The 14,102-nt window shown below is 47.5% G+C and overlaps 1 protein-coding gene across 8 annotated transcripts; it reads right to left on the reverse strand.

The window, feature by feature from the left end:
• Window positions 1-2,817: 2,817 nt before the first annotated feature.
• On the reverse strand, window positions 2,818-13,903 carry LOC133381212 (zinc finger protein 271-like). Of its 8 annotated transcripts, none has more exons than XM_061619977.1 (5): window positions 13,588-13,735; window positions 12,051-12,202; window positions 10,383-10,513; window positions 9,278-9,394; window positions 2,818-6,641 (listed from the first exon to the last, which is right to left on the reverse strand). In XM_061619977.1, exons 3-5 carry the CDS (start codon window positions 10,414-10,416, stop codon window positions 3,487-3,489), a joined length of 3,306 nt encoding a protein of 1,101 aa, XP_061475961.1. In that variant the 5' UTR covers window positions 10,417-10,513; window positions 12,051-12,202; window positions 13,588-13,735; the 3' UTR covers window positions 2,818-3,486. The 8 variants fall into 8 exon arrangements, with proteins under 8 accessions (XP_061475961.1, XP_061475959.1, XP_061475960.1 ...); XM_061619975.1 differs by lacking the exon at window positions 13,588-13,735 and adding an exon at window positions 12,988-13,321; XM_061619976.1 differs by lacking the exon at window positions 13,588-13,735 and adding an exon at window positions 12,643-12,713.
• Window positions 13,904-14,102: the final 199 nt, after the last annotated feature.

The following is a 14,102-nucleotide window of genomic DNA, read 5'->3' on the forward strand; positions in this document are numbered from 1 at the left end:
AGACTGGTTCAGAATGCCAGAAGTAGATCTGTTTGCAAGCCTAGCAAATAGGTGAGACTCTTGTTCTCCTGCTTCAGGAGTAAGGGGGTGATGGGAATGGATGCTCTGTCAGCAGAATGGTCTCAGAGGTTGCCCTATTCCTTCACTCCCACACCTGATTCAGAGGCTGCTCAGGAAAGTGAGATCAGCAGGCGGGGACATCATAATTTTGGCTTCCCCACTGGTCCCAAAAGGTCTGGTTCACCGATCTAGTGGCCCTGTCAGTAGCAGATCCTTGGTTTCTCCCTCCTCAAAGGACCTTTTGAGCCAGGGTGAGGTCCTCCATCCTGACTCGGATTGCCTCCAACTGCACGCCTGGCTGTTGAGAGGCGATGTTTGCGGGACATCGGACTTAATACTAAGCCACCCCCATCCATCCTAGCATTGCATAGGCAGTCTACCCATTTATGAGTTCTGGCAGGCCTTCATCAGGTGGGTGCGGAGAAAGGCCGACCCTCTGTCAGGGAGAGTTCTGGACAGTCTAGTCAAGGAGGGCCTTGACCAGGGCCTGCACCCAAACACCCAGGTAGCAATTATTGGTTCAGTCTTAACCTACCCTTCTGGAGCTCCCCTAGTCTTTCACCCCTGGTCAAATGTTTCCTCAGGGGAGCAGGCCTGCTCAGACTCCCCAGTCCATTGTTCCTTGGCCTTGGACCTGAACAAGATGCTGAAGGCCCTAACAAGACCTCCCTTTGAGCCATTCCGGTCCTCGCCCATAAAATTAATGAGCTGGAAGACGCCGTTTCTCGTGGCCATCACGCCCGCCACAAGGGTGTCAGAAATAGCCACCACCTCACCTCACAAGGAGCTGTAGATAATCCAGCAGGATTGTCACCCTATGCATAGACCTGTCCTTCATGCCACAGGTCAGTTCCATGTTGCACAGGGCACAGGAGATAGTCCTGCCATCTTTATGCCCAAGGTCTAAAACCGATAGGGTGAAGGAACGGCACATGCTGAATGTGTGCAGTGAGAGCATGCTTCAAGTGCACTGCAGTTCTGATCAGGTGATGCTCTCTTCATGTCATGAAGGTCTCTCCTGCCATGAGGGCTTGCTGGATCAAGGCCTGCATTGCCGGGTTGTTACAAGGACGCATCAGGGGATGTGCTGGGGGGCATCACAGCCCGTTCCATCAGGAGCACTGCAGCCTCTGCACCCTTCCCCTTGGGGGACATCTGCAGGGCAGCAATCTGGTCATTGGCCTTCACCTTTGTGAGGTACAACTGCCTCGATGGATACGCATCTGCTGAGGCTGCCTTCCGCAGGCACATACTGCAACAGGTAGTAGAATCCCAAGCAGTTCAGATTGCAGCAGACCCACCTCTTATGGTGACTGCTGTGATATATCCCACACTAGGATCCCCTCCCCCCCTTCAGGAAAAGAGTACACTGGCCATACCGTGATAAATTTATTTTATGTAGGAGAAGAGGATCTGGCCCTCCCAGCATGCTGCTACAATAATAACTAAAGAAGAGGAAAGGGGAGAAAGAGGAAAGCAGTGAAACCTCTAGCCAGAGGGCCATGCTGAATTGCTACCTAAGGCAGAGGTTGGAAAAGTTACTTTTTTGAACTACAACTCCCGTCAGCCCAATCCAGTGGCCCTGCTGGCTGGGGCTGATGGGCGTTGTAGTTTTAAAAAAGTAACTTTTCCAAGCTCTGTCCTAAGGCCTATCCCTGCCAGGTCCAGCTCTAGTGGCTCCTCTAACCATAATTTCTATTCTACATTAATCCTTCTTTCTCGGACGTAAGCGAATCTGGAAGAAGTTTTCTGGCCCTCCTGGATGACCCTTGTCAAAAATCAACTTCCTGCCAGAGGAGCAAGAGGGCAGAGATAACCCACAGTAGGCTCCCCTCCTCCGGTTACAAAGTGAAGTTAGTAGATGGCATAGCAGCATAACATTGATTACATTTTCATAAAGAAAACCTCACTTTAATATCTGAAATATGCCCTTTTTATATCATTCTATAACAAGAAGGTACAGAACATTTCTCTTTCATTAGGGCCGGCGCCAGGCATGCCAGCGCCCTTGGGCACCAGCCTGCCCCGGCATACACACACACGCACGCCCATCCCACCACCTCTCCCTGAAGGGCCCCTCCTTAGGGTGGGTGGGTATTTATTATTATTATTATTATTATTATTATTATATTTATACCCCACCCCTTTTCCAAACTGGAACTCAAGGCGGCTTCCAGATAAAAATAAGTACATATCATTAAGAACATATAAAACATATAAACATCCGTGATGCGGACTGTGGGATGGAGTTCCAAGATATGCTCCCCCACTGCCATGCAGGCCCACGATGGCTGCCTGCGACATGCTCCGCCTACCTCTCAAAGTAAATGCTGGTCGCCAGGGCGGTGCCAGGTATGCCGGGGCCTGTCGCACTGTGGGCACAAGTCTACCATCAACCAAGATAGCGGTGGAGGCATCAGGTCCTTAGGGAAACCTCAGCCACCATCTTGGTTGATGGTAGACTTGCACCCACAGTGCAACGGGGCCCAGCATGCCTGGCAACCAGCATTTACTTCGAGAGGTAGGCGGAGCATGTTGCGGGTCTGCATGGCAGTCGGGGGTACCTCGAAACTCCCTTCTGTGATCTACACCACGGATCGCGGAAGCTACCACCACCCACCCACCCTAAGGAGGAGCTCTTCAGGGCCCCTTGGGACCCAGGGGCCCTCAGCCAGGGTCTGACCTGGCCACCCTCTGGCGCCGGCCCTGTCTTTCGTGTTCCAGCTTAATTACACTTCAAACAATAATTTACAATAATTTTGATTAAGCATAACTTTCTATCATGAAAGCGTTTATTTAGCAACATCTAATGGAATCAGACCTAATACAAAGAATTGCTATTTTAAAAACATGTCTGGATAAAAATTACATAGACATACTATCAAAACCTACACTGCTAATTATGTTATACCTTCCAATATGTTTTATATCTTTGGAATACCATGGATTCCTGCTCGTAAGCAGAAAATCATTCATGAATTCTGGGTTGTTAATCAACAAAACAAGAACGTGGGTCTCTGTAAAGGAGGCAGATGTCTGCTGCTGTCATATTTGAGTCTAAGAACAAAACTTTGGGTTATACCTTCATCCCAACTAGTCTGTCATAGGTCTCACCCAAAAGGATTTGCAGCTCTTTCAGGGGTATCGTAATAGTAAACCTGAGTTATGTCCTATCTCAATATTAACTCTCTGCATCACACATCTGGATCTTTTCCCCCCCAGGAAGACTATTCTACGCACTGGGAAAACATTTCTGTCCTTCTCCCAAATCTGTGAAGTCTTTGCCAAATATGAAAGTTTAAAGGGAGGGGGAGAAGGGGGAAAGTGACATTTCCCTGGCCCCAAGCATTTATAAAGGGTTATTTTGTCCTGCGTGACAAGAAATAACTGGTATGTCTCAGATGATGAGGAAAAGAACTATATTGCTCACTGCTTAACATGTTTCTGTACTTTCTCTGTTCTATGGATTCTCTTCCGATGTCGATTAAGCGCCGACTTCCGGGAAAAACAGTTCCCACACTCCAGACATTTATAGGGTCTCTCTCCTGTGTGAACCCTCTGATGACTCACAAGAGTTGTACCCTGAGCAAAAGATTTGCCACACTCCAAGCATTTATGTGGTTTCTCTCCTGTGTGGCCTCTCTGATGTGAATGAAGGTTTGATACTTGGGAAAAACATCTGCCACACTCCAAGCATTTATAGGGTTTCTCGCCTGTGTGGAGTCTCCGATGGGTCACAAGGCCTGATGTTTGAGCAAATGATTTGCCACACTCCAAGCATTTGTAAGGCTTCTCTCCTGTGTGGATTCTCTGGTGTATAAGAAGTGTTGATACACTGGAAAAAGATTTGCCACACTCCAAGCATTTGTAAGGTTTCTCTCCTGTGTGGATTCTCTGGTGCAGAATAAGGCCATCTTTCCGGGAAAAACATTTGCCACACTCTAAACATTCATGCAGTCTCTCTTTCTTACAGATGATTTGGTGGCTCTGAAGGGCTGTCTCATCAGCAAACAATTCCCCACACTTTGAACATTTATAAGATTTCTCTCCCATGTGGACTTTCTGATGCAGCCCAAGAGTATATCTTCGGGAAAAAGATTTGCCACACTTCATACACTGATGGCGTCTGTCTTTTTTATGAACACTTTGGTGGCTCTGAAGGTCTGACTGACGACCAAACAATTTCCCACACTCTGAACATGTGTAAGGCTTCTCTCCTGTGTGGACTCTCTGGTGCTGTACAAGGGTGTCTTTCTGGGTAAAAGATTTGCCACACTCCAAACATTCATGGGGTCTCTCTTTTTTGTGGATACTTTGGTGGCTCAGAAGGTCTGACTGATGAGCAAATGATTCCCCACACTCCAAGCATTTATATAGTTTCTCTCCTGTGTGGACTTTTTGATGTTTATCGAGGTTTGATTTCTCTACAAAACATTTACCACACTTCACACACTCGTACGTCCCCGTTCCTGTATGGACAATCTGGTGTGTCACAAGGGCTGCTTGGTGACTAAAACATTCCCCACACTCCCAACATTTATATGACTTCTCCTCTATGTGGACTCTCTGGTGTATCTGAAGGTTTCCAGCCTGTGAAAAACACTTCCCACACTCGACACATTTGTAGGGCTTCTCTCCTGTGTGAACTCTTTGGTGTATACAAAGCTGTGACTTGTCAGTAAAACATTTCCCACACTCCAGGCATTTGTATGGTTTCACTCCTGTGTGAACTCTCTGATGTTTGTTGAGGTTTTGTTTGTGAGAAAAACATTTCTCACATTCCACACATTTGTGGGGCTTGTCTCCTGCATGAATTTTCTGATGGGCTACAAGTCGTGATTTTCTAGCAAAACATTTCTCACACTTTATGCATCTGAAGGGTTTCTCTCCAGTATGAATTCTCTGATGGATTATAAGCTTTGACGTATTAGCAAAAGGTTTCTCACACACTGTGCATTTATATTTATAGCATCTCTCTCCTGTGTGAATTCTCTGGTGATTCAAAAGACTGTGTTTCCAATAAAAACATTTTCCACATTCCATGCATTTGTAAGGTTTATCTCCTGTGTGGATTGTCTGATGTCTGGAAAGACTGTCTTTCCTAGAAAAGCATTTCCCACACTCCAAGCATTTATGGGGTTTCTCTCCTGTATGGATTCTCTGGTGCCCTCTAAGGGTTGAATGATGTGAAAATGACATTCCACAGTCCAAACATTTATATGGTTTCTCTCCTGTGTGGACTCTTTTATGACAAAGAAGATGTGATGAGGTAACACAACCTTTCCCACACTCGTCACATTCATAAGGCCTCGCTCCTGTGTGTACTCTCTGGTGTATACGAAGCTGTGACTTGTCAGCAAAGCATTTTTCACACTCCAGACATTTGTAGGGTTTCTCTCCTGTGTGGACTCGCTGGTGTCTCTGGAGGTGTTGTCTCTGGGAAAAGCAATATCCACACTCCATGCATTTGTAGGGTTTCTCTCCTGTATGGATTCTCTGATGGATTACAAGTTCTGATGACGACATACAACCTTTCCCACACTCCACACACTTATGGGGTCTCTGTCCATTGTGAATACTCTGATGGCTCACAAGGCCAGATTTTTGAGAAAAACATTTTCCACACTCTATGCATTTATATGGTTTCTCTCCTGTTTGGATTCTCTGGTGTTGCACAAGATGTGATCTCATGGAAAAACATTTCCCACATTCCAAACACTTATGGGGCCTTTCTCCTGTGTGGGCTCTCTGGTGGTTCACAAGTCCGGAACGCACACTGAAACATTTCCCACACTCCAAGCATTTATGAGGTTTCTCTCCTGTGTGAACCCTCCGATGGCTCCAAAGCTGTGCATTTTGGGCAAAACATTTCCCACACTTGCCACATTTATACGGTTTCTCTCCTGTGTGAACTCTCTTATGAATGCTAAGGACTGACTGTAGAGCAAATGATCTGCCACACCCCAAGCATTTATAGGGTTTTTCCCCAGTATGGGTTCGCTGATGACGAACAAGTTGTGGCCTTCGGGAAAAGCATAAGCTACAGTCAGTGCATTTGTAAGGCTTCTCTCCAGTGTGGATTTTCTGGTGTACATAAAGCTGTGAATTCTGAGGAAAACCTTTCCCACACTCCAAACATTTGTAGGGTTTCTCTCCTGAATGGATTCTCTCATGGATTATAAGAGATGATCTTGCAACAAAACATTTTCCACACTTACATTTGTAGGCTTTTGCTGTTGTGTGGACTCTTAGATGTTTCACAAAATCAGAGAGTCGGGGAAAACTTTTCCCACACTCCAAGCAGTGATAAGGTTTATCTCCTGCATGTACGTTCCTGTGGATCAGGAGGACAGATCGATAAGCAAATGATTTCCCACACTCCAAACACTTATAGCGTCTTTGTCCCTTGTGGATTTCCTGATGGCTCACTACCTCTGAACTTTGACCAAAACATTCCTCACTTTGGGAGCTTTCCTGGGGCTTCTCTCCTTTGTGGATTCTTTGATGTCTGGCAAGAGCCAATTTGAAGGCAAAACAGCAGCTGCACTCTGGGCAGAAATGTTTTCTCCTGAAGTTACCTGCTAAGAGAGAAAAAAAGGGAAAGCAAGATTTGCATCTACATCTGGCAGAGAAAGAACCTCAGAATACAGATGGATGGTTGGGCTATATTGTGGAAGATATGGAATTGGGCCTGTACCCCCACCCCCACCTTACTCTCCATTGCATAAAGCACCAGCTCCAGATTTTGATGGACCCCTGAGCAAAATGCCTATAGCGAGCTGTCTCGTCCTCCCACAAGTTTCCCTTTTGCCTCCAATCCCAATCCCCACCACTGCTTAGGAACAGGCAAGCTAGACAACAAAACCTAAAGGAGCAGCAACAGGGCCAGGAGTGAAAAGGCAAGTAAGAGGGGATGTGACAGAGATGTATACGATCACGCATGGTGTGACAAAAGTGAACACAGAGTGGTTTGTCTCTATTTCTCATCATACTCGGGGCCATCCAAAGTTGAATGCTGGAAAATTCAGGACAGACAAAAGAAAGTGCTTCCTTACGCAGGGCATATTTCAACTGTAGAATTTGCTTCCACAAGTTGTAGTGATAGCCACCAACGTGGATGGCTTGAAAGGGGTTTAAGCAAATTCATGCAAGATAAGGCTATTAATGGCTGGCTCCCCCCTCCACTATAGGAGGCAGCATGCAGCTTAATACTGGTTGCTGGGAATCCCCAGCAGCAGCAGCAGCATTTATTCTCTCTGTCCTTTTTCACAAACAAGCAAAAATGTGCCCAGTGGCTTACAATACATGCTAACAGCAACACACAGCACCCATGTCCTGCTTTTATTTTATTTATTTATTAAATTTATATCCCGCCCTTCCTCCCAGAAGGAGCCCAGGGCAGCAAACAAAAACACTAAAACACTCTAAAACGTCTTAAAAACAGACTTTAAAATGCATTAAAATAAGACATCTTTAAAAACATCTTAAAGCTTCCTATTGAGGCGTCTGGTTGGCCGCCGGGAGAACAGAATGTTGGACTAGATGGGCCTTTGGCCTGATCCAGTAGGGCTTTTTTTATGTTCTTATGGTTATCTGCCGTGGGTCCATCACCAAGATGTCAGGCTCAGCACATAGTCAATGATGCCTACCCCTGACGCTGGACCTGAATGTACCTTAACAAGTTTCATAATGCCATCACTCTGTGCCAATGGTTTGAAGCAAAAACAGGGCAATGCACAGCACAGTGATATTATGCCACACTCAAACGAGGCATTAAGGCGCAGAGAAGCAACCAACTTGCTATGAGAGAAACCAAATTTAAGACTTTGAAGAAAATTGGACACCTGGGGGTGGTAGAAATCAGAAAGCCACTGTTCCCAGCAGCAGCATTTATTCTGTATGACTGTTTTTACAAATTTTATTTATTTATTTATTAAATTTATACCCTGCCTTATGGCCAAAAGGCCCTCAAGGCGGCTTACAAAAACACAAATATAGCAATACGCACATCAATAAAATAATGCAATTCTCAAAATTAAATATATAACAAGCAAAAAATGTGCCCAGTGGCTTACAATACATGCTAACAGCAACACAAGGCAATATAATATTGGCATATCAAACAGTAAACAACGTTACTCTTTTTTTCCCTGCATACGGCGTAGGAGAACAACTACACAGAATGAAAGTGAACCTGGCATGTTGTTTCCGAAAGTGGCCAGCCAAACCCCTTGGGGAAGCCCAGAAGCATAGTATGAAGGCAATGGCCATCCCTCATGGTTTGATCCCTATCTGGTATCCAGGGATACACTGCTCCTGAACATGGACTTTCAATTTTAGCTGTAACACCTAGTAGCCTTAACAGTGCTACCCTTTATTTCTTTGCCTAGTCCAGGGCTGTAGGAACCTTGGGCCTGTTGCCTCAAGGCAGCCTTCCAGGCCTCTCCATCTGTCTGTTAGGATACTCTCAAGGCCACCCCACTCACAGTCTTTGCTCCAGGCTTTGTTTTCTGAATATTTTAATTGTTTTTAGAATGTTTTTAATTGTGTGTAAGAATGTTTAGAATGTTTTAAGCTGTAACTGTGCTTAAAATATTTTAATTGTGCTATTAAACTGTTTTAAAATCCTTTTTTCCCTTGTTAAATTTTTTGGCTTTTATGTTTGCCACCCTGGGTTTCTTTGGGAGGAAGGATACTAATAAAACAAAACAAAATAATACTCTCCTTGGATGCTTTTGCCTGGCTAGATGTGCTCTTGAACTGTGATAATATCTGTTGCTATCAAGCGGTCTGTATGTGTGGAGAAACCTCTGATTTTTGCACAACCAGAATGTAACCCACTGTACACATTTACTCCGCCCACTTTTGCCTCTGGCCCTGCCCACCACTGGCACCTGGCCTTTCGTAGAAGGGAAGACAGCCCTCAGGCTGAAACAAAGGTTCTCTACCCCTGCCTTAACAGGATGAGGACGTAAGAAGAACCGTCCTTGAGGAACCGTCCTTGATCAGACTGAATGTCCATCAGTCCAGCACCTTCTTTCCAAAAGGTTCAAAGGGGGGGGGAGGGAACACGGCGGGTGGGTCTGTGGGAGAAGTGTCTTCAGACAAGAGCTTTCCCATCCCACTGAAGGAAATTACTGAGAACATTTGCTTGCCATTTCTCAGGAGGGGAGATGAAATTCGCAATAGATTCTTTGTCAAACGTAAACCACCTTACCTGAGCTGGTGTCCGACTCAGTGACCTCTGTTCCACCTGAGCTCTGAGGATCGGGCAGACGAGGCTCTTCCTCTTGCCGTACCTGGAGGACGAGGCTGGGCGTGGGGGCTGGTGATGCTACATGGGAAACAGCCCAGAAGGAGGTAAGGTCAGGGAGGAAGTCAGTCCGACGGCCCAAACTATCCCTGACAAATTTCTCTGTTCACGTTCCTCACATCACACATAACCATATGCACCTCCATCATGTCCCCTTTCGCTTCCCTTTAAACTAAAACACATCTGGAGAAATAAAATCATGACGAAACTTTTCCTGAGGCTCGTTGGGTAGAAGGCGAGAGGGGGGAGGGATATGGTTTTCCTCCTGAGCACCACCACGAGAAGGGGGAGTAGGTGGAGGAAGGGAACAAAAACAGCACTGTGTGCAAGCTCTTTTACAGCCATCCGAGTTGGTGGCCATCCCTAGCCCTAGATATGAAGGTCCAGCAAAAAAAATGGGGGGAAGAAACACAGAAGAAATGGGGGGACACCCATCCCCCCCCCATTTTCCCGTGCTTCCACATATTTAGCCCTCGCTACATCTTGTTCAAATATGCGCTGTGGAAAAAGTACTTTCTTTTGCCTCTCCTGAATTTTCAACATTCAGCTTCATTGGATGTCCCCGAGTTCTGCTATGATGAAAAAGGGAGACAAATTTCTCTCTGTTCACTTTCCTCACACCACACCTGACCTTATACACCTCTATCACATCCCCTCTTACCTACCCTTAAACTAAAGAGCCCCAACCTTTCCTCTAAGGGGAGTTGCTCCATCACCTTGATCATTTTGGCCTGACTCAGGAAAATGCACTTTCCTATGTTCCTCTATGGTGTGACCCAGCAGGACTCTTCCTGGGGAGCCTTGGGCAATTCAGCACCTCTCAGCCTAGCCTACCTCAAAGACAGGGTGAGAGGCAGGTATTTCCTGAGCCACCCAGCACTCTTCCTGGAACAGGAAGAAAAACAACAAAAAATCCATTGTATGAAAGGCAAGAACTGATGCAGGGACTTATTAGGGTAGCTTCACAGTCTTCTGGCTCATCGCCCAAGTGAGGAAGGGGGGGCCTTACCCAACGAGGCCACGTTCTCGTCATTCTCCAGCATGACTTCACTGTAGAAGGCTCATTCATCCAGCTCCAGGTAAGAGGGCCATTTCTCCTTCAGTGAGATAAACAGCCGCGTCTTCAAAGTTGATCAGCCTCTGCAATGACAAAAAGCCCTTAGCAAAATCTCCAGTACCTCAGAGTCTCCTTCAGGGTCAACATCATAGACTGGAAGTCAAAGTCTGCCTTCCCCACAGTATTTTAAAGATTGCGTAATACTTCCATAAAGGAAACAGCAGGACCATTGTAGTGTAGCTCAGGGCAGAGCATAACCCTTTTCATGCAGAAAGTGCCAGACTCAGTCGTCAGCATATCCAGGTACAGCTGGGAAAGAGACCGGTGAGAGCTTTGAGCAAACAAATCAAGATGAATACTCAGTATTTACTGCATCTATATCCCACCTCTCGTGAGCTCAAGGTGGCGTACGTGGTTCTCCCTTTCCTCATTTAATCCCCACAACAACCCTGTTAGGCCGAGAGGCAGTAACTGGCCCAAGGTCACCCAGTGGTCTCTCAGGTCCTGGTCCTACACTCTAACCACTACACCACACTCTCTCAATAAAGATGTCATCAGGAGGAGCCCTCTGTCTCAACAACTAAAAAAGGCAATTTGGATCTTCCAGAGCAAAAGGCTTGATGAAAGAGCTACTTGGAATGGGGGAGCGTAATCAGATTATTGACAACTCTGCACAGCATTCGGTGACTGGAGGATGGGAAGGGGTGGAGGACTTAATTTCATGATCCAAGAAGACATTTCAGGCAGCAGAGTCGAAACAGACCTTGTGGTCATGGAGACCACATTGAAATAGATGGGACTGACTAGGTAGGACCATAGGAAGCTGCCTTCTCTCAGGTGAGGCCTTTAATTCATGTAGCCCAGTACTGTCTACTCTGACTAGCAGAACCTCTCCAGGGTTTCTGTTATTACCTATTACCTGACTCTTTTTTAACTGGAGATGTTGGGGACTGAATGCTATCTGGATGCAAAGCTAAATAGCAGAGCACATGCTATGTTCGCTCTCTCTCTCTATGTCGTGGGTGTAAGAGATGATCAGGGAGGAGCAGAGTACACGTTCTACACGCAGAAGGGCCCAGGTTCAGTTTCCGGTCCCTCCAGGCAGGTCTGGGAAAAGACCCCTCTGTGAGATCATTGCTAGTCAGTGCAGGCAATCCTGTATTCGATGGGTCTATAATGGAGCAGCTCTGCGTAAGGTACGCCTACAGTAGTTAATGCAAGTGGGATCTGTAATGAAACATTCAGGATTCCACCTGGCCAGGCCCTTTTCCAGTTACTCCAGAGGAAGCTGCCTTATACAGAGTCACACCATTGGATTGTCTCGGTCAGTATTGGCGGCAGTGGCTCTCCAGGATTTCAGGCAAGGAACATTCCCAGCCCTATCTAGAGACGCAAGAGACTGAACGTGGGGCCTTCTGCATGTAAAACTGATGCTCAACCAGTGGGCTACAGTTCCCCCCCCCCGGCTCCCAGCAACACTCAGTCTCCATTGTGTGCCCACTCCGGCCTCATTTTGCTGTTTTGGGTTTCCGTTCTCCTCAGGGCCATTTTCCTAAATATTTTTATGACTTTTAAGCCGTCTAGGGCTGCTAATACCTCTCTCTTGTGCATCAATGATACCTGCATTGGCTACGTAAAGATCCACACACAGATCGCTATTAAGATTCTACAGGGGTGGGAGGCGATTTTCAGTCCAAGGGGCAGATTCCCTTGTGAGTGACCTTCTGAGGGCTGCCTGATGCACGGAGATTCGGAGCTCAGTGGAAGGGCATCTGCATCGGTAAAAAACAGTATGAGTATTTCAAGTGGGCGTGCTGCAGACCACCTGAATGAAACTACGCAGTTGGGGAGTCCCTGCTCTACCCTAATTCTACCTTGGTCAATCTTAAGATCTGGAATAATTCCTTTCACTTGGCCTCCCCTCCCACCCCCACTTACCCCACTTTCACCCCAACGCAACGTGCAAAGCCTATTGATGCAAAGGGAAGAGCCACCCCCACTCTTATTCCAGGGAGGGGAGCAGGACAAGCAGCCCCTCCCCGTTTGCTCTCCCCCACCCTTCCTCATCGGCTTTCACCAGCTACAAGATTCAGGTACAGCTTCCCACCCACTGCAAGCACGCAGCCTCCTCCCTCCTGCTTGACTGAATAGAGCAGTTTAGAAAGGAGAACCTCCACCCCACGACCGATAAGTCCATACAAAGTCTTGGTACCGGAGGGTTGGAGGCGGCGGTGACCTCCATTCAGTGGCCCAAGCACCCTTTCTTGTTTTGCATGCAGGGCTGAAATACACACTGCGCCAGTAGCTCCCTCCCAGGCCACGCCCCTCGCCAGCCTGCTTCCCGCGCTTTTCCTGAAGCATCTCTGCCTGGCTCGTCCCCTTCCGCGCCCCCCACCCCCCGGTTGCCTAAAAGGGACTGTGGCCCTCAGACTGAAAAAGGTTCCCCATCCCTACTAAGTCGCATCATTTCAAGACAGGGAGTCATATCTCTCCCTTGATCTCCCCCCCATTTCCCTGCGCCTTTTTCACCCCAGTGCAACGCGCTAAGCAAACTTACGGCTGATGCGCGCAGCGGGAGGAGCCACCCCCACGGCTTGAAGAACCAGAGGACGGCAAGCATCTACCCGCTTATCCTCACTTCCCGCGCCCCCCCCAACACCGGCATTCACAAGTTACAGGATTCAGATGCAGGTTCTCATCCGAGAGGGGTTTCCAAAGGACACCGTTGCCATGCCATTGCAAGCCGCCCCCTTCCTGCTCCAATCGTCCAGCCTGCCCTGCGGACTCCTCTCCCTCTCTCTCTCTCTCGTCACACAAGCCTGATCTCTCCATCGCCCCGCCCCCCCGAAGACCCAGATAATGGGGGCTGGCAGGAGGCAACAGGCGCTCTGGGGAGCTTCCTCGTCCTTCTCCCCTTTCCAGCCCCAAAGGATTCTGGGAGATGTAGTCTCTTCCTCTCGCCATACTTTAGCTTTAGGGCTTGAGCCCAAGCAAACCGTAACTTTTGGCTCTGGAAGGAGGCTTTTAATTTTTTTTTAAAGTTACACACATTTACGTATTGCTTAGCAAAAAACCCCCCACAAAACAGTCTACAACAAAAATAATAAAAACCAAAAGACCGCAGAGGAGATACGAAGAGCCACAATGGTAAGACCACCTCCACGGTATGTTGGTGAAGAGAATGCTGAAGTCAGACTGCGACGTGCTGCCCGGGAAGCCAGAGGACAAGCAGCAGCAGGTCCCCGCACTCCAAGAAGAGGAGGACAGGGACGAGGAAGAGGATGGCGTTCAGCTACATTACCAGCAACAGGAGAACCTGACGCGCAGGTTACAGAGCCAAAAGCAGAGCTACACACGTACATACCATTCATTCATTGGCTATCGCTCGTGACCGAGTAGACAATCCTATGAACCAAGCAGCATGAATGGGGAGTGTTAGCCACTGAGAAGAGTCTTCTAACCTGCTTCCTTGTCCCTTCTTACTGATTGGAGCCAATCAGAGTGAAAGGAGGTGAGTCAGCCACTGAGAAGCCTCTCTTCAGTAGCTAACACCTTCCCCTTTCATGCTTATTGGCTCCTAGGGATGTCTGTTGTTGGAGAAGGCATTAACAAGGATTTCATGGTGAACCCAGCAGCAAAAAGGGGGAGGAGGAGGGGTTGTGGCTGTGGCTG

The sequence above is a fragment of the Rhineura floridana genome, chromosome 3 (assembly GCF_030035675.1).
Source record: "Rhineura floridana isolate rRhiFlo1 chromosome 3, rRhiFlo1.hap2, whole genome shotgun sequence".
Lineage (NCBI taxonomy): Eukaryota > Metazoa > Chordata > Lepidosauria > Squamata > Rhineuridae > Rhineura > Rhineura floridana.